Source organism: Drosophila nasuta, chromosome 2L (assembly GCF_023558535.2).
Source record: "Drosophila nasuta strain 15112-1781.00 chromosome 2L, ASM2355853v1, whole genome shotgun sequence".
Taxonomy (NCBI): domain Eukaryota; kingdom Metazoa; phylum Arthropoda; class Insecta; order Diptera; family Drosophilidae; genus Drosophila; species Drosophila nasuta.
The window spans coordinates 10509927-10530015 of record NC_083455.1 but is presented as its reverse complement, the minus strand read 5'-3'; the positions used below and the strand labels follow the sequence as shown (position 1 = coordinate 10530015).

The following is a 20089-nucleotide window of genomic DNA, read 5'->3' as shown; positions in this document are numbered from 1 at the left end:
GTTACGTTTAAAATGAACGCTCGATAACAGTAAATAATGCAAACTTTCAAATCTGATATTAAATTAATTTAAGCTTGATTATTTAATAACTTAAATTTGAAAATTAAGCATGCAATGTTAATAAAAATAATTTGATATAAATAATCGATGCAATAGCAACTCTGATGTATTTTGAACAGGTTAGCAGCTCAACAGCAACTTCATTATTATCAGGTGGCAACGCCATTTTTGCACTTGGCACAGTGCTGACGTTTGTCAGTCAGTCAGTCAGTCGAAATAAGCCGAAAAAAACAAAATTGACAATTTAACTGAAACTGCGTCTTAAATAGGCGTGAAAGACAAAATTTAGTGTAATAAACACACGCAAAATTACAGGACTCAACCCAGCAATTCTGCAGTGTGACGACATCCCACAACAATTTGTGGCTAGACCCTCTTCACTTGATAGTGACTGCAATTTGTGGGTGGTTTGGTAGTAGAGCTGTGTGTGCTGCTGTAGTTGTTGTCGAATTCACATTCCTCAAACCAAAAAAAGGAAAATGCTATCGCCACGGTGCCATCGTCGCACCATGGCTCCGATGATGCTGCTTGTTTGGGCCAGTATGCTGTCGCTATCGCAGGCTTTTTATCTGCCTGGTCTGGCGCCCGTAAACTTTTGCAAGAAGTCAGAGATCTCCTCTACATGCAAGGTAAGTGTGTGTGTGTGTGTGTGTGTGTGTGTGTGTGTGAGTTTATGCGTATGTGTGTTTGTCATCAACTAATGCATTAAATAATGGTTAAGTGCCATGCTACGTTTATGATTTGCCGCAAAACGGAAGCAATGATAAGAACCAAAGTTTCTTTCATCATTATTACAGTGTATATGTGTTGGATATTTAGGTGGTCTGTGCTGACGTCGATCGTTTGGTTTAAACCACACAGCCCACATGTACAAACAACACATACAATAGTTCTACACATACGTATGTACATACATATGTGCGCAAGAGTGTGTCTGCCTATGTTAGTTCTGTGTTCAGTTGGATACCAAACGTAATTAAGTTCTCTCCTCTATTCATTCTTGTGTTTGCCTTATGATGTTTGTTTATCATGAACTCTTTTTTTTTTTTCTTTATTTCCCATTTGAAACAGCAGTTTGATAATTTTCAAAAAATATATAGTCGTCAGCTACGCTATAATATGCCTTTCTTAATGCAGATAAAAGACTTAAAAAAATACAATACAGTGTAACTGTAGTATGCAAGCAAAAAAAATATCAATGAGGAAAACACGTATGTTAGAAATAGAAGTGGAAACGTGTCTTGGGAGAGCATAAAATATAGAAGTACTTTATCTCGGAACATTACTCCTCCACAGAAATTAATTAAGTATTGTTTTAAGTGGTTATCTGAGTTGCTTTGTTTGTCGATCGCACAATGTATGAAGCTTTCCAATAAAATATAGATCTTATACGAAACAGGGCTGCCAACCTCGCAACAATTTTGATGCAATTCCAATTAGATTGCTGAGTCGAATCGTGGTTTACTTTAGAGAAAGATTTTTGTTATATATATTCTATAAAATATTTTATATGTTCTTGTATATCCTTTTATTTTCTATGTGTGGATGAGTGGTAATGTGTGATAACCACTGATTAAAATAACTGCCATGTCTTAAGCTTAACTTAATACAGCACTTAGAATAGTAGAGCTAAGAACAAAAAAGAAACTAGCATCGAGGCCCTCTAATCTGGGACGAATTTTAAATATGTAGCGATAAGAGTGCCGGCATATTACATACCCACATTAAATCGCATATCCAAGATTAATCCCAACTATTTGGAACTATTATTACTTTTTTTAGGTATTCTATTTTGTATGAAATATTAAAAAAAAAAATGTTACTAGTTGTCGGTTTAACTTCTAGTTAAACGCGCGCAACAACAACTGTTTAGTTAGTTTCATGATTTATCAGCTCTGCAATAATGTACGATCACTGTGACTATTAAATGTTAGTGCGCCGCACTAAATACTTTTTAAATTAAATTGCAAATTGCACATAACTGCATATTATCGCTATTATAGAGTAATTTTAATTTATTTAAAGATTGAATTTTTAAATAAATTTTCATTATTTCATTCTAAAATTTTTTATTTAAATTTAGCCATTCGTAGGACAGGTTTTTTATCTATCCGAAATATACATTACAAATTACATTACTGATTCGATTCATTGATTTTTATAGTCGATTCATTTATTAAAATATTCGATGAATATAATATAAGAAAAGAAGCCTTACTTATAAGCCATTTATAATCATATTAATTTAAGCATATAATTTTATAAAATAGGATCTCAAATTAACTAAATATTTTATATTGTTCTTTTCCCCAAGTCCGATGTCATTTTGTATGTGAATCGCTTGAACACCGAGGAGTCTGTGATTCCCTATGAGTACCATCACTTTGACTTTTGTCTGGGCAAGGAGGAGAACTCCCCCGTCGAGAACCTGGGCCAAGTCGTTTTTGGCGAGCGTATTCGACCGGGTCCCTATCACATACAGTTCATGGAGGATGTGGAGTGCGCAGTGGTTAGTATCACACAAATTAGACAATTTAGTGTGTTTGCTAAGTCTCTAAATGTTTATTTTCACTTTCCAGGCTTGTCAGAAGGATTACACTGGCGGCAATGCGGACAGCGATCGTCGCATGATGGTGCTAAAGAAGGGCATTAGTTTGAACTATCAGCATCATTGGATCGTCGACAATATGCCTGTAACGTGGTGCTATCAGCTGGAGACGGGTAAACAATATTGCAGCACTGGCTTCCCCATGGGTTGCTTGGTCCGTCCCGATGGCGAAGGTTGTGCCATCAATTCGATGTACAATCGTCCTCTGCACTACTATCCCTTTAATCATGTGGATCTCGAGATCACCTATCACAGCGGTGCACGTGAGGAATGGGGCATGGGATTCAGTAGCAGCAGTGGTCGCATTATCTCGGTGAAGGTGACTCCCAAATCTTTAAATCATGCTGATCCTAAGAATCCCAATTGTTTGGGCACCGATGCCCTCGCCATACGCGAAAGTTCACTGAAGGCGGGCGAATCGCAGACCATCCTTTACACATATAGCGTGAAATTCAAATTGAATAATGCTGTCAAATGGTCATCGCGCTGGGATTACATATTGGAATCGATGCCGCACACGAATATCCAATGGTTCTCCATACTCAACTCACTGGTGATTGTGCTATTCCTCAGCGGCATGGTGGCCATGATTATGCTGCGCACACTGCACAAGGATATTGCACGATACAATCAAATGGATAGTGGTGAGGATGCCCAGGAGGAATTCGGCTGGAAACTGGTGCATGGTGATGTCTTTAGGCCACCACGCAAGGGCATGTTGCTATCTGTTTTCTTGGGCTCTGGTGTTCAAGTGCTGGTTATGGCCATGGTTACTTTGGGCTTTGCTTGTCTCGGTTTCTTGTCGCCAGCGAATCGTGGCGCCTTGATGACCTGTTCCATGGTGCTGTTTGTCTCGCTGGGCACGCCAGCTGGCTACGTCTCGGCACGCATCTATAAGAGTTTCGGTGGTGTCAAATGGAAGAGCAACGTCATTCTTACCTCGATTGTTTGTCCCGGGTAAGTGTGCTAATGTGATTAAGTGATTCATTACGTTGATTACTCATTGTTTCGTTATCGCTTGGCAACAGTGTGGTATTCTCGTTGTTCTTTGTGATGAATCTGGTGCTGTGGGGCGAGAGCAGCTCCGGCGCTGTGCCTTTTAGCACTTTGGTTGCCCTGCTCGCTTTATGGTTTGGCGTCTCTGTACCCTTGACCTTTGTGGGTGCCTATTTCGGTTTCCGTAAGCGCGTAAGTATTGTGCATTAACCAATTACTTGAAGTGACATTAATGTATTGGTTTTACAGGCCTTGGAGCATCCTGTGCGCACGAATCAAATACCACGTCAAATACCAGATCAATCCATCTATACGCAACCCATTCCTGGCATTGTTATGGGAGGCGTGTTGCCATTTGGCTGCATCTTCATTCAGCTGTTCTTCATCTTGAGCTCTCTGTGGTCTAATCAAATGTATTATATGTTTGGATTCCTGTTCCTCGTATTCCTGATTCTTGTCATCACGTGCTCGGAAACAACCATTTTGCTGTGCTATTTCCATTTATGTGCGGAGGACTATCATTGGTGGTGGCGATCGTTCCTCACATCGGGTTTTACGGCCGTCTATCTGTTCATCTATTGCTGTCACTACTTTGTCACAAAACTGTCGATCAAGGATAGCGCATCGACGTTCCTCTACTTTGGTTATACAGCAATTATGGTATTCCTATTCTTTTTGCTTACGGGCACAATTGGATTCTTTGCGTGCTTCTGGTTTATACGAAAAATTTATAGCGTTGTCAAGGTGGATTAGACACAACGAACAGACAGACAGACAGACTACACATATATATCAAATGTTTATATTTATATATACGACATATAAAGTCTGTATGTGTGAGTTTTTTTGATTGTGTGTGTGTGTGTAGCCACAATTTACACTTAAGCCTAATGTGTGTGATTTCTGCGCTGTGCATGAACAGCCGGTTTTCTGTTTATCGATTAATGAACTGTAATGTAATGTAATATGTATTTAATTATACAGATGCATACATGTAAATGTACTACATGTATGTAGTATTGAAGCGCGCAATAATTTTAAGCATAAACCAGATGATAGTACGACAAAAGGATGAAAATCAATTGGAAGTTCGATTAATTTTCCAAAAAACAAATGTAATTTTTTTTTGCAATTTGTTTTATTTTAAACAAAAACATCAACGTCCATTTCGCTCGATACAAAAAAAAAAGAAACGACAAAGATTATTCGCAAGATGCTGTTCTTAATTATACATACATATATAGTGAAAGAAAACCAAATCAGATTTTAGATACGATTCCCAAAAAGTACTTGAAACATTTTTTGTGACAACAACTTTCAAATCAAAGCCAATCAACTGTAATTTGCAGCTTGCATTCTAAGAATAAACATTAAAAAGCAAATCATTGAATTCATATGTGTAATATTTAAAAAATTATATACTTTACTTTAGTTTAAATCAATTAATTTACTAACTTGCAATTCAAACAATAAATTATAAAAACCTAAAAACACCCCTGGCGCCCTCTTTTGTCGATTTTGTGTAACCCTTTATTGTTGTTGGACTTTACAGCTGACAACACTTTTGGGGTTTCCGTAAAACGGGAAAACAGTCGAAACGGAAAAATTGCTGGTAGCACAGAGTTTAGGAAAAATAAAAATAAAATAAATGACTGGCGAAATTGTGGATAGTGAGGATGAGTATGATGAAATATCCGAGCTGCGACAACAACGCAACAAGCCTGAGGCACAGGAATCCGTTGATGTAAGACAATCTTCTTGGATGATTGCATTATTTAAAGCTTCTCCATAATGCAGGAGGCTTTTGATTTGGATGATCTCTTGCCCATTATTGGCGAGTTTGGCAAGTATCAGAAGTTGCTCGTGTTCGGCATTTGCTTGCCAGCATGCATCCCATGCGGTTTCTGTGCCTTCAATCAGCTCTTCATGGCCGACACACCCGATGATTATTGGTGTCGCGTGCCCCAGCTGCAGCACCTCGACCTCGAACACCGCAAAATGTTGGCTATACCCCAGGAGCAGGTAATCCAGGTTGGAATTGTACAGGTCTCTCCTATTGAAAGCGTTCTTATCTCAGGATAACGATGATTTGGTCTATAGTAAATGCTTTATGTACGGCGTCAACTGGACACAGTTATTGGACACTTTGGATACAGGAGATATTAATGGGAATTTGACAAATCTGCAGCTCAACAACGGAAGTTGGCCTTTGGTCAAGTGCTCCCAGGGCTGGGAATATAATACCAGTCGTATCTGGTCTTCGATTGTGATCGATGTGATTGATTAAAATCCAACTGTGTTAGATTAAGACATTCATGTAGATGAGCTTGCTTTCAGTCATGTTCCCTCTATGAATATGCGACCAATCAGTCTGGCAGCGTTTAGCGATAACAACTTTTTAATCACGTCTGGCTATGAGGACAGCAGATTATAAAGTAATGCACAGTTTCCATTTATTTTAAAAATACACTAACCATTTAGGTTCAAGCATTTAATGTACATTAACTGGAAACAAAGCTTAACAAAATTGTGTGCCGGAATTACCTGCAACAGTATATTTCGTCTGTTTGGCAGCACTAATGCTGTGTAGCTTTGTGACGTCACTAGGCCAGGACCTCTCTAGCTGAGCAGTTCACCTTACTCGATGTTAATCATTTCCCAAGTCACAAACAATCGCATCTTAAGCTCAAGTATATTTAATTAATTTTTATCTGACAAGTTTACTTGTCAACAGTTCGATTTGGTATGCGATCAAGACATTTATCCAACCATCGGTCTGGCAGCGCTCAACACTGGTGGCCCAGTTGGTGTGTATTTGTTTGGGCTGCTCAACGATCGAGCCGGACGCCGGCTATCTTATTTCACATGTCTGGCCACACTGTTGGCGGGCAGCCTAATGACGTCGCTAAGCAAGGATTTCTGGACCTGGGCGGGAAGTCGCGTAATTGTTGGACTCACCATACCGGCTGTCTATCAAATACCATTTATTATATGTAAGTGCAATGCATGAAACATAACATAATTATCCGAATTTATGCGGTTTATTGTTGCAGCCCTGGAGCTGGTAGGCGAAAAGTACCGTTCGTTTGTGACCGTTATGACTTGCACTTTCTACACATCGGGCATTATGCTGTTATCACTAGTCACGTATCTGGAGCGTGATTGGGTGCGTCTTTCCTACATCACCTCGCTGCCCTTCTATGCCTACTTTCTGTATATGTTTGTGATGCCCGAATCGCCACGTTGGCTTTTGATGCGTGGTCGCCTTGAAGAAGCTTTGAAAATCCTCGAGCGCATGGCGTTGATCAATGGGCGACAGTTTCCGGAGGCTGTGCACAGCAAACTGGAGGCGCAAATACGTCGCGACAAGTTGAAGAGCCAAAAGAAAAAGGTGGCCAATGTCGGTCTCATGGATCTGTGTCGCACGCCCAATATGCGCCTCAAGACCATTTTGATTACGCTCAGTTGGTTTGCCAACGAAACGGTTTATTTGGGTCTCAGCTACTATGGTCCTTCGCTGGGCACCAATCAGTATGTCAGCTTCTTTCTGTCGGCGGTTGTGGAGTTGCCTAGCTACCTGTGCTGTTGGTACTTCATGGACACTTGGGGACGTCGTTGGCCGCTTAGCTTATCCATGATGCTGGGGTAAGATTTCACAATGTATTTTCTAATGCACTTCCAAATTGAGTTTTCCGAAGAAGTTTTTTTTTATACCCGCTCTTAGCTGCTTTCATTGTCAATCTACAATATTTTGCATTTTCGAGTAAATTTGGAGGGTAACAGCATGTGATATACCAAATGAAGCTTTCGATATATTTTAATGTTTTTCTATAGACTAATTTGGTATATTTAAAAAAACCGAATTGTTTTGCTTGCAAGGAAAATGGGTCACGGGTATCCCACGGTCGAGCACACTCGACTATAGCTTTCTCACATATTCGTATCTAGTATAATACTAAAAATTGTCATACATCATTTTCTAGTTGGTGTTCATTTAATTAATAACAAGTAAGAAAGCTACAGTCGAGTGTACTCGACTGTGAGATACCCGCTACCCATTTTGAATAAAAGAAATGTTTCTTTTATTGCGGTATTTTCTCAAAATATACCGAATATACTGCAAAAATACTAAAAATATACCAAATGGTATATGGTATTGGTATATCGACATAGTACCACATTCAAAATATACCATAGACGGCACAATATACCAGATTGTCAGCCAAAGCAACTAAGACCCCTAGTAAGTAGGCGTTTTTGCCCATACAAAAGTATTTCTTTAATAACTTCGACAATTTTTATCTGATCGGAACCAAATTTTCAGGAATCATAACTACTATAGTAAATATTGTATATACCAAAATTCGCAACTCTAGCTTTAAAATTACGCTTGTTATTCGATTTTTTTGATTTGCGGGGGCGGAAGTGGGCGTGGCAAAAATTTGAAACAAACTTGATCTGCGTGCAAACATAACAAATGCTGTCGAAAAAAAATTATAGCTCTATCTCTTATAGTCTCTGAGATCCAGTGTTTCATACGGACAGACGGACAGACACACAGACGGACAGACGGACATGGCTAGATCGTCTCGGCTGTTGACGCTGATCAAGAATATATATACTTTATAGGGTCGGAGATGCCTCCTTCTACCTGTTACATACATTTCCTGCCGGCACAAAGTTATAATACCCTTCTACCCTATGGGTAGCGGGTATAAAAATTAGAAATAAAAATTTTGTTTTAGAAATTTATGTTTCACTGGGACAGTATTTATTTTTTATTTAAATTTTAGTTATTACCAATTTCTTAAAATTGTATTTAAATAATAAATATTTATATTATTTTTTAATTTAAAATATTAATAAAAAACTATGAATTTCTTTTTTTTTAGGGGAGTTGCTTGCATTATAACTGTCATGCTACCCGACGACGCCATCGACGAGACGTTGACACTGTATCTCATCTCCAAGGCGCTTCTCTCGGCCTCGTTTCTCATCATTTATCCCTTCGCTGGCGAGTTATATCCGACGCAAGTGCGTGGCATTGGCATCGGGGCCTCCAGTTATATTGGTGGCCTGGGATTGATTGTGATACCGTTTGTCACCTATTTGGGAAAGGAGAATTTAAAGCTTCCGTTGGTCATTATGGGATTTGTGTCGGTGCTGGGAGGCATGACGGGCTTACGTTTGCCGGAGACGTTGCATCATCGCTTGCCGCAGACCATTGAGGAAGGCGAAGAGTTTGGCAAGAACTGGCAGCTTAAAGATTGCTGTCGCTGCAAGCCACAGCCGTAAGTATCTGATGAGATTAATTGAGTATCGAATGATGTTATTAATTCCCAGAGAAATCCTTTCGCCACCAACTTCGTATGAGAACTTGGATGTCTTGGGTGGCTCATCCAACAACGAGTCCGAGGTGGAACTGGAGCTAAAAGACAATCGTCGTTTGCGTCAAAAGCCTCGCATCGATGAGCGAACTCCTCTGGATTTGGGAAGCAGTGGGAGTGGCATTGGCAGTCGTCCAGTGCATCGACCTTCCATGAAGCGTCTGGTGCGCCAAATGAGCGTGATGGACACTCAAAGGACACACGACGGCACCATGCAACTAACCCATTGGATCTAATGTTTTATTACTGTTTAATTTATTAAACAGACCAAGTATTATTAATATAATACACATCTAAATGTATTCATACTCGTTATTCCGTTGTTTGTAGTATTTTAGTGAACAGCTAGATCATTTCAAATTTGCGGAAACTATTGTCATGAATTGAAAAAAATGCGGAATTTTTGTAGCAGTTCTCAATTCAATTTCCGTAAAGAAAGTTAATTTCAAAATATTACGTATACGCATGACAAAAGCAGTAAATACAAAGATTAAATTTGTTATTTGTAATAGGTAGGAAGTTTTCCAGCAAAAAGGTACTCCAAATCAGCAAACGTTCTTAAAAATAAATTTGAAATTAAAATATCAACTTAATTTTCGCAAAGAACATGCTATTGAAAATAATACGTATACGTAATATAAATGAAAAAAAAACAAAAAGTTAAGTTAGTATTTTAAATAAGCAATAACTTTACAATAAAAAATCGATACTTGTCATTAAATAAATTAAATAAAAAAGACGTAATTAAAGTTCAGCAAAGTATGAACATTTTAGTTTTAACTTAAATATTTAAAAAAAATCAGGAACATTTGAGATATATAGACAAACAGTAGTTACATATATAAATTATATAGAAAGAAAAATATCAGAAGCATATTTGATTTAATTGTTGCGAGTATCATTAAATCGCAAATTTAACAAAAAAAAAAAAACACTTTAAACATTACATTAAACATATCCGGTAAAAAATACACACATACACAATATAAAAAATGTATAGTACTTCTAATATTACGATTTGTTGTTGTGCTCGCATCTGTTATTGTTTGTTACCGACTCTGATTTATGCATTTATGCAATCAATTATGCAATTAATTGCTGTAAAACAAAAACACCATTTATTATTGCCAGTATACTTTATACTTTTATTTTGAACGTGGAATGAAAACTAGCTGCAGTTATTCACATATTCTGTTGACTGCTACAAACAGTGAGTGCAAAAGGTTAGGTATTATATTTTGGTTATTTATCAATGTTCGGCTGCAAATGCTTTATACGGGGTTCATAATTTTTTCATTTCTAAAATATTTATTATTTTATTTATTTCTCATTATTCTTTTATTGTTTTTTATTTTTATTATGAATAATAATTTAATTATTTGCAGCACTAGATAAGGGCTAAAAGCTTTTAAATTCATTTATAGTATATTAGTCTCAATTCAAATCAAAATATATAAAGTATCCACTTCGAGAAATAAAAATAATTTTTTAAATTTCTGCTCATTTAAAATTATTTAAATTCTAATAAAAATATCTAGCTTCCTCGCTACCAGAAACATCAACGAATAAAAATAATTTTCTAAATTATTGCTCATTTAAAATGATTTGTCTACAAACTTTTCATCTCGACTGTGAAGCTCCGTTGTTTTCAGTGTTCCTTTAAGTTTTCAGTGTGTGTACACGCATTTGTTTATGACGAGCTGGCAACGCTGGCGGCCAAGACAGTGGCAACCTTGGGATGACCATTAGAAAAAAGAACGTTTTAAAAGTTTTTGAATATCCAATTACAGTGTTGTGTTTTTTATGTCAGTATCGTTTAGAAATGAAAATTTAATGTGTGTTCAAGGGCACTGAGGCACTAATTGAAAATGTCGCAAATGTCTGAGCTGCAGACATGTCCCATTCTGTGTCTGCACGAGGAGATTGTGCATGAGCTCTTCTCCTATTTGCCACAACTCTGCGACAAAGTGCGTTTGGCGTGTGTGGCGCCCAAATTCATGCACGTCTTTAGCAAATGGGTGCGATCGCGTCGACATGCATTAAAGGCTGAGGATGTGGAGCAGATGCAGTTGGGTGAAATGATTGATTTCTTCAGTGTGGCAGGACCGTACATAACCTCACTTACTGTTGACTGCTCGTCGTTTCAAAAGGAGTCGCTGATTGTGGAGTTTATAGCGGTCTATTGCCGCAATCTGGAGGAGATCAGCTATAGTAATGTGACAGATGATTTCCATTATCGCGAACTAATGACGCGTCTAACGCAACTGCGACGCATTAGCATCGATTGCATGGATGCCGAAGATGTGTTGAATTTTGATCTTGAGGGGAATACCGAGCTGGAATCCTTTGAGCTCATCAATGGCTGCTACACGGGTAAGTTTACTCTTCTTTCGCAATCATTTGGTAATCACTTAAATGATCTATTTTGATAGGCAAACATTTGTGCGGCTTTGATAAGCTGCAGCGTCTTGTGCTGCGCGATTGTTTGCTCTGGAATTCTGGAGAATTTGGCATTCCTCTCAAGCATTTGCGTGTGCTGGTGCTGGACGATTGTTGCTTCGAGGTGATGAATCACTCGTTGTACGAAAAGATTGCCGAGTGCTGCGGGGAACTCGAGGAGTTGTCCTTCTCCGGCTGCGACTCGAGCTTTGAGGTGATTGCCCAGCTGCCTAATTTGCAGCGTTGCACTCTGAAGACCTGGATGACCTCCAATGAGCTGAACTTGGCGTTTCTATCGACGCTCGCCGATAAGAAGGGCAACATGCTCAAGTACCTGAAGCTGTCGGGGCAATTTGAGATAAGCAATGAACATGCACGCTATTTGGGACAACTGAGTTCGTTGGGGGAGCTTCATTGGAGTGACAACGATGTGCTGGAGGATGATCACTTCAGGTTCTTTAATGATCTGCCGTTGCTCCGTCTTTTTGGCATGTCCTTTTGTGGTCGTGTCACGGACGTTGGTCTCATGAGCCTGATACGCAAGTGTCCGATGCTTTCATGCATTAATCTCAAGGATTGCGATCAGATCACCGATCAGTTTGTGCTCAATGCCGTCTACTGTTGCAGCAAAAACTTGCCGAGTCGCGATATGTTGTTGAATGTGGAGGGAACTAGAATCAACCGCGATATGCTAAAGGTAAGTAAGATATATAGATATTCATTAGAAGCATGAGGCAAAGAAATTAATCTTCTAACTTCTTGCCACAGCATCCGGAGTACTTGAAGCCGCAGAACAAAGTGAAGCTGAACTTTAAGAGTGAAACGGACTAGGAAGCGACCATACACAACACACAACAATACAACACAACAATGATCCATTTGTGTGATCTGTATCGCATAAATTGATGGCGTGCACCTTGGATGCACCACTGGTCATTTAATAATTAAACGATCGATCGACTATGTTGACTATATCAGTTTGCAATAAATTTCGCATTCAATTAAATATAAAGTATGCACTAATATAAACAACCGTATAGTACTTCTAATATGGCGATTTGTCTTTGTGCTCGCATTTGTTATTGTTTGCCGACTCCGATTTATTTATGCAATTAATTGCTGTAAAACAAAAACACCATTTATAATTGCCGAGACTCTCATACATACTTTTATTTTGAACGTGGAATGAAAATTAGCTGCAGCTGTCAATATTCTGGTGACTGCTATGATATAAACAGTGAGTGCAAAAAGTTAGGTACTATATTTTGGCTATTTAGCAATGTTTGGCTGCAAATGTTTTATGTGGTTTCAATAATTATTTTTTATGTATACATTTTTTTTTTATTTATTTCCCATTTTTTATATTTTGTTTATAATTAAGCCAGGTATTAAAAGCCTTTAAATTCATTTATAGTTCAATAGTTATTTTAATTCAATACAAAATATAATACTCTACCAGAAACTTCAAAAAATAAAAATAATTTTCTAAATTATTGCTCATTTAAAATGATTTGGATGCAAACTTTTCATCGCGACTCTAAAGCACCGTTGTTTTCAGTGTTCCTTTATGTTTTCAGTGTGTGCACACGCATTTATTTACGCCGATCTGGCAGCGCTGGCGTCCAAGGCAACCTTGTGATGACCATTAGAAAAAAGAACGTTTTAAAAGAGTTTGAAGATCCAGTTTCTGTTTTGTGTTTTTATGTCAGTATCGTTTAGCAGTGAAAATTGATTCAGGCTCTTATTGAAAATGTCACAAATGTCTGAGCTGCAGACATGTCCCATTCTGTGTCTGCACGAGGACCTCGTGCATGAGATTTTCTCCTATTTGCCACAACTCTGCGACAAAGTGCGTTTGGCGTGTGTGGCGCCCAATTTCATGCACGTCTTTAGCAAATGGGTGCGATCGCGTCGACATGCGTTGAACGCTGAGGATGTGGAGCAGATGCAGTTGGGTGAAATGATTGATTTCTTCAGTGTGGCAGGACCGTACATAACCTCACTTACTGTTGACTGCTCGTCGTTTCAAAAGGAGTCGCTGATTGTGGAGTTTATAGCGGTCTATTGCCGCAATCTGGAGGAGATCAGCTATAGTAATGTGACAGATGATTTCCATTATCGCGAACTAATGACGCGTCTAACGCAACTGCGACGCATTAGCATCGATTGCATGGATGACGAAGATGTGTTGAATTTTGATCTTGAGGGGAATACCGGGCTGGAATCCTTTGAGCTCATCAATGGCTGCTACACGGGTGAGTTTAATCTCCTTTCGCAATCATTTGTCAATCAATTCAAAGATCTTTTTTGATAGGCAAACATTTGTGCGGCTTTGAAAGGCTGCAGCGTCTTGTGCTACGCGATTGTAAGCTCTTTGATTCTGGGAAATTTGGCATTCCTCTCAAGCATTTGCGTGTGCTGGTGTTGGAAGAATGTAGCATGTATCACTCGTTGTGCGAAAAGATTGTTAAGTGCTGTGGGGAACTCGAGGTGTTGTCCTTTTCCGGCTGCCATCGGATGTCATCGAAAGAGCTGAACTTTCTATCCACGCTCGCCGATAGGAGAGACAACATGCTCAAGTACCTGAAGCTATCGGGGCCATTTGCGATAAGCAATGAACAAGCACGCTATTTGGGACAACTGAGTGCGTTGGAGGAGCTTCATTTGATTAATGTAGTGGAGGATGACCACTTCAGGTTCTTTAATGATCTGCCGTTGCTCCGTCTTTTTGGCATGTCCTTTTGTGGTCGTGTCACGGACGTTGGTCTCATGAGCCTGATACGCAAGTGTCCGATGCTTTCATGCATTAATCTCAAGGATTGCCATCAGATCACCGATCAGTTTGTGCTCAATGCCGTCTACTGTTGCAGCAAAAACTTGCCGAGTCGCGATATGTTGTTGAATGTGGAGGGAACTAGAATCAACCGCGATATGCTAAAGGTAAGTAAGATATATAGATATTCATTAGAAGCATAAGGCAAAGAAATTAATCTTCTAACTTCTTGCCACAGCATCCGGAGTACTTGAAGCCGCAGAACAAAGTGAAGCTGAACTTTAAGAGTGAAACGGACTAGGAAGCGACCATACACAACATACAACAATACAACACAACAATGATCCATTTGTGTGATCTGTATCAGATAAATTGATGGCGAGCACCTTGGATGCACCTCTGGTCATTTAATAATTAAACGATCGATCGACTATATTGACTATATCAGTTTGCAATAAATTTCGTATTCAATTGTTTGCTTGAACTTTTGCTGCACCAATTGTAATTGCAGCAGGTATAAACACGTTAAATGAGACAACTCGACTTTAGGATACCCGATACCACATTTCGATTAAAAGACAGTTTAAACAGTTTTTTTAATAATCAATATGAGGATGAATAATAACTAAGTAATAGCGTTTTAACAGTCTAGTATAGAAAAATGTTTTTAAGATATAAATTTGCTCTGTCAAATAGTGTATTAAATATTTTAAATGTTTTTAAAACGAATGGAGTTAAACTAATAGGAAACTTGTAGAAGTAACATTGATAGAAAACCTTTTGATATCACTCATTTAAACCTTAAAGTACTGACAAGTTTAGAGTTATAATGAAATTAAATAGAAATATTGAGCTGATTGTTCTTAGGAATAATTCTCTATTTATCAGTATGCGCTTAAAAGTATTTAGAAACTGATTTGATTGAGGATATTAACCCCTTATTTAAAAGTGATTTCTCAGTTTTGTTTTTGTAAGTTTTGTGCTACATATTAGCTACATTACATATGAAATATGTTTACTAGGCAAATCAACATTAAGGTGGAACATTATTTCTCATTTAGACTAGTTGGGAAGATATTCTTAATTTTGTCCAATTTTCACACTTTGATTAAATTATTTCTGCTTTATGTTGCTTGCGATTTCTGTAGCTCACTAAATTGTAATACCTCATCCATCTGATTCGTACCTAGTATAATGATGTCTATGTTAGCAGCAGGAAGCCGACTCCAAACAAGCTCTGGCATTGCTCACCTGCGGCTTCGACTGCGACTGCGGTTTGCTTGGCCAACAACAGCAACGGGTTAGTCATCGGGCAGTCGCGAGACTCGAGTCTCCAGCGGTCTGTGTGTGTAGAGTAGATGATGTTTTTGTTTTGTTGCGTGCAACGCGAGTCAGAGTCACAATCACAATTGCTGACCTCGAGCGGAGGCTCCTTAAATGGTTGACCGCGATCGTTTGTTCGTTCTTTCAGCTGACTGCTGCTGACTTAGTTGTAGTACACAATTGCAGCACATCGCACATCTATCGGCTTTTGCCTGCCGGGTACATAAATAAATATAAAATTGCCTTGACATGCTCTCAGCTGTCTTCAGCTGTTGACTCTTTGACTAATTAGCAAAACTTCCACTGGTTCGGTTCAACGCGGAGTTAACATTTTGCATAGATGCGCTGCCAAATTCCAAACTTGAATTCGATCGAATTTCTGCGAAAGTGCATCGCTTGCATGTCGTTAGGTTGTAATTTAAAAGATGCGGTTTCTTGTCTTGTCTGAGAAGCGCATATTATGACTGGCGAATGGGAGGCAGGCATGTCTAATCGTTGCTTTTCGTGACAAACCCTAAAACACTGCATACTATATAACGATTGCAAGTTTCGTTGCTGCGGCTTCGCTTGAGAAACTGATTTACACACACCTTCATTTATTTATTGTTATGGTGAAGACTTTCTTAAGTTGGTATTAAAGAAGTCATATTTATTTTGATTACAACCAGATTATAAATAATTATTTAAGCAGGCAGAATAAAACAACACTTCTAAAATTTCTTTATGGAGGTTATTTCACACAGCTAAGAATTGGAAATATTTCAGTGGAAACGTCTTAAATTAATATTCTCGATCTACTGAACCCTAAACTTCCAACGGTTTGATTTTCAAGCTATGCAGCGAAACTATCAAATATTATTTTCAAATTAATTTAAAATATTTAATAAGCTGTCTAAAGTTATTACAGCGATAATAACGAATGTTGCTGCCAATCACGGCAACGGCAAGTTAATTTACACTACACTCCTTCTTTCTCATGCTGAAGACAACGACAACGACGACGACGACAGCATTATGATTATTTTTCGACAGACAAAGTTGCCACGACATTGGCCAGAACATGACACTGTTGTTGCATTAGTGCTGATTGTTCGTACATCTTATTTAAGCACTGTTTTTTATTAATTCAGCACATTAGTTGCAATACAGTTAAGTGCATACCCTGTACAATATGATGTGTTCAGCATTCAACCTCATTCGATTTATCTGACAATTTTCATATTTTAAATTTTATAACCAAGCTTAGCACCAAGTATAAATCCACTCTTTACTTGCATCTACATTTGCAGCCGCTGCATTATTATCTCCCACATCATTATCACGCTTATTAGTGATGCAAAATAGCAGAGATTTTTCTAAATTAGAAAAAATTAGTTCTTGTTATTTATAGCATAGTTTTTTCTTAATATCACAAGGAGAACGCTGTTTAATATGGTATATATGGTTTTTTTATTTAATTAATTTTTTTTTACATTTAAGCGTTAAGGGCTAACTAATTCAACAGTTTCCATATAAAAAATATTTTGTTAAAATACACAATTTTTTGAAATAGCTAAACAATTGTTTTTTTTTTATTATTACCTCACAAATTAATATGTAATTGACTTTTTTATTTACATTGTTTCAATATTAGGTGTCATACCAATATCATTAACAACTAATTTACTAAAATCTAATTTATATGTTATTTATATAAATAATTTTCATGGGATATTTAGAAAATTAAGTTTGGCATAAGTGCTCACCTAAATATATTTCGAGTAATGGCCACAGTCAGTTTAACACTTAAATTTTGTTAACTAATAGGTTTTTATTGTTTAACGGTCGTAGTCAAAGAGAAGGAACTGAAAGAATAACCATAGCAAGAATATTACTATTATTATTACTTTACTTAATGTCTTTTGACTTAGTGACCGTTAAGTGAGATGTAACAATGAAAGTACTAGGTTCTATAAACAAACCCAGAAAACAAAATCCATTTCAATAGTATCGATAGTGGCTCAGCTGCATCTTCAATTGCAGTCGCAACATCATCACGATCATCAGCGAGACGATCATCATTATTATCGTGGCTGTCATTAGCAAGTTGTACTAGCAACTGACATTCGAAGACGTGTGCAGGCTTGTCAAGGTGCCAGTGCCAGGCCAAAGTTAATACCTTACGGATCGGAGTCATGTACATGGCTTCATTTAGACAAGCCCGTTGGCCCAACAATCGCGTGTTTATTGTTGTTGGCTCTCGGTTGTTGCTGTTGCCTTTCAATTGCTGACCAAGATGCTGCTGCTGCCGTCTGCTGTGAGATGCTGGAGGAATATTACACGCTGCTATCAATTGATACAAATCTATACAATTTAGAATATATACTCGACGACCGAGAGAACGTGCAACACTGGCTAACGCTGCTTGGTCTTTTGGTTAGTTCTCTAGTGTTTCACATTGGATGCCAATAAATAATACTACAGTTGGAACGTCGCGATGTCTCGCATAACACAACACAACACAACACAAGCAGACGGGACGACAGGTCGAGGTCACAACTTCTCGTAGAAACCTGCAGTCAAGCAAAGCAAAGCAGCTGTCCGAGAGCTGCGGGTGCGAAAACCACCATAAAAAGAGGCTTCATCGGCCACAAGCAGTTTGCGACTTCTTGGCTCGTTCACATACGTAACGTAATCTGTCTTCAGTTGGCCATGTTTTTAGCATTACAATTCCTTTTTAAATTTTGCAATTTTTCTATGCAAATATTTGCGCATCCATGAGTTGTTCAATATTTGGTTTGCGAGTCTTATTCATCTCCTGCATAATAACATAACTCTAATGAAGCATACAGAAATAAATTGAATCATAAAGTATATTCACTTGTAACTAATTGCTGTATTCAAAAATTGCCAAAGAGCATTTAATAAAGCAGCAATAACAAAACTAGTTCACCTTCCAATAAAACTTTTGAACTTTTGGTTCGTTCAATTGAATCCTTTAGTTCGTTTGCTGCCAACTACGTTTGAACAATTTGTATGTCAACATTTGCGTTTCTAAGAGTAGCTCTTATTAATTTGGAAGCTAGTTTTGTTCACCACACTTCACAGTTATGAAAGAATAACAATTTGTAATTTTATTTCTTGGCTTTCCGATAACAATTATTACTAGTTCACTTTCACTGGTAAAGCAATCGATCTTTTGGTTCTCTGTTTGTCCTTTTGGTTATATTGCTTCCTACACTGGCTCGTGCGTGATCAAGCCTAAAATTAATCGATATAAATTGCATTCCTAAATAGTGCAAAATTATAAATAGCGCCACGAACGAAGTTTTTGTAAAGTGCAACGCCGGTTTTAGCAATGCAAAGCTGACTATTTAAGTTTGACCATAATGCCTGCACGTGCTATTATCCTTTGGCTATTTATATTGCGGTTGCAGTCGACTGTAAACACTGTTTGTGACATCATCGTAAGCGAGGAGCGAGCAACAGAAATAGAGTTGCGACCCACACGCATTGCCCGCTGGCATCGTGTTCGTGTTTCGTGACGTCATTGTAAGCGAGACGGCTCTAGCTCGGCTTCGTTTCAAACAGTTGAGCACGACGACGTCACATGAACAGAGATGGCAATACACTAAATGGGAGAGCTATGCCAAAACGACGACGTCATCAACGCACGTGCTTGTGAGAGAGAGCGAGCGAGAGCGAATGAGAGCGTCGCAGTTACCGGCCGGTGTCTTGTCTCGCGTCGTCGTCGCTGCTGCTGCCAGCAGCGCAGTCGACTGCGGTGCGTTACGTCGTTGCTAGTTGGGGTTTTTCATTCATGCCGCAACGCGTGCCACACTGCGCATGTGTCCAAAATTGATGACGTCTTTGTTTATTGATTTTATTTTACCTGTAGTATGCTGTCATATGACGTCACGACTTTACGGCGTGTGCGTCCAATCAGCCGCAAAAAAGCGTTAACGTTACAACAACAGCAACAACAGAACCCTGTTCCGCTATAAATAATGACATGCTAATTATCGGCCGGCAATTGATAATCACCAACCAACCATCAACTGGATGGAGTCTCTATGGAATATTAGATATGCCACTTATATTGATATTGACGCACTCCTCGTATGCACCTGCTGCTTACTCTTCTTCTTCTTGTTCTTCTTCTTGCTCATACTCAAGTTAAAGTCACGTCAATGTCATCATCATTTAATTCGACATCGATTTTGTCGTATACTAGATGCTAGATACAGTCGGGCCCTATAATTAGGGCTTGTCCCACAGAGGTCAAAGACTCAACGCCTGTTTTGTCGACGTCACAGTTTTCATACGAAAAGGACTAAGGGGTATATTAACTTATTGACAAGACAAACTATTGGAGACAAATATGTATTTCATCTATATGAATATTTGTGTAAACATCTAGATCTTAAGAGTTATGAAATTTGTTGATAATATGCCTTGTTGTTATACGTTAAATTTATACATAAAAATGAAAGAATTGTGTGTTATATTATAATTAAAGATTAT

General features: G+C 38.3%; 4 protein-coding genes across 4 annotated transcripts; all 4 read left to right on the top strand.

Moving 5' to 3' along the window:
* Positions 1-225: 225 nt before the first annotated feature.
* On the top strand, positions 226-4857 carry LOC132798993 (transmembrane 9 superfamily member 2). The gene is made up of 5 exons (XM_060811086.1): positions 226-689; positions 2375-2569; positions 2640-3625; positions 3697-3856; positions 3914-4857. The coding sequence occupies exons 1-5, from the start codon at positions 540-542 to the stop codon at positions 4415-4417; spliced, it is 1995 nt and encodes a 664-aa protein (XP_060667069.1). The 5' UTR covers positions 226-539; the 3' UTR covers positions 4418-4857.
* A 382-nt stretch (positions 4858-5239) lies between these two features.
* On the top strand, positions 5240-9796 carry LOC132798992 (carcinine transporter). The gene is made up of 7 exons (XM_060811085.1): positions 5240-5408; positions 5462-5686; positions 5742-5939; positions 6399-6657; positions 6718-7309; positions 8557-8955; positions 9008-9796. The coding sequence occupies exons 1-7, from the start codon at positions 5313-5315 to the stop codon at positions 9285-9287; spliced, it is 2049 nt and encodes a 682-aa protein (XP_060667068.1). The 5' UTR covers positions 5240-5312; the 3' UTR covers positions 9288-9796.
* Positions 9797-10837: 1041 nt separating this feature from the next.
* LOC132798247 (uncharacterized) lies at positions 10838-12522 on the top strand. The gene is made up of 3 exons (XM_060810032.1): positions 10838-11424; positions 11484-12187; positions 12259-12522. The coding sequence occupies exons 1-3, from the start codon at positions 10920-10922 to the stop codon at positions 12319-12321; spliced, it is 1272 nt and encodes a 423-aa protein (XP_060666015.1). The 5' UTR covers positions 10838-10919; the 3' UTR covers positions 12322-12522.
* Positions 12523-12969: 447 nt separating this feature from the next.
* LOC132798248 (uncharacterized) lies at positions 12970-14893 on the top strand. Its single transcript, XM_060810033.1, has 3 exons — positions 12970-13745; positions 13805-14430; positions 14502-14893. Exons 1-3 carry the CDS (start codon positions 13241-13243, stop codon positions 14562-14564), a joined length of 1194 nt encoding a protein of 397 aa, XP_060666016.1. The 5' UTR covers positions 12970-13240; the 3' UTR covers positions 14565-14893.
* Positions 14894-20089: the final 5196 nt, after the last annotated feature.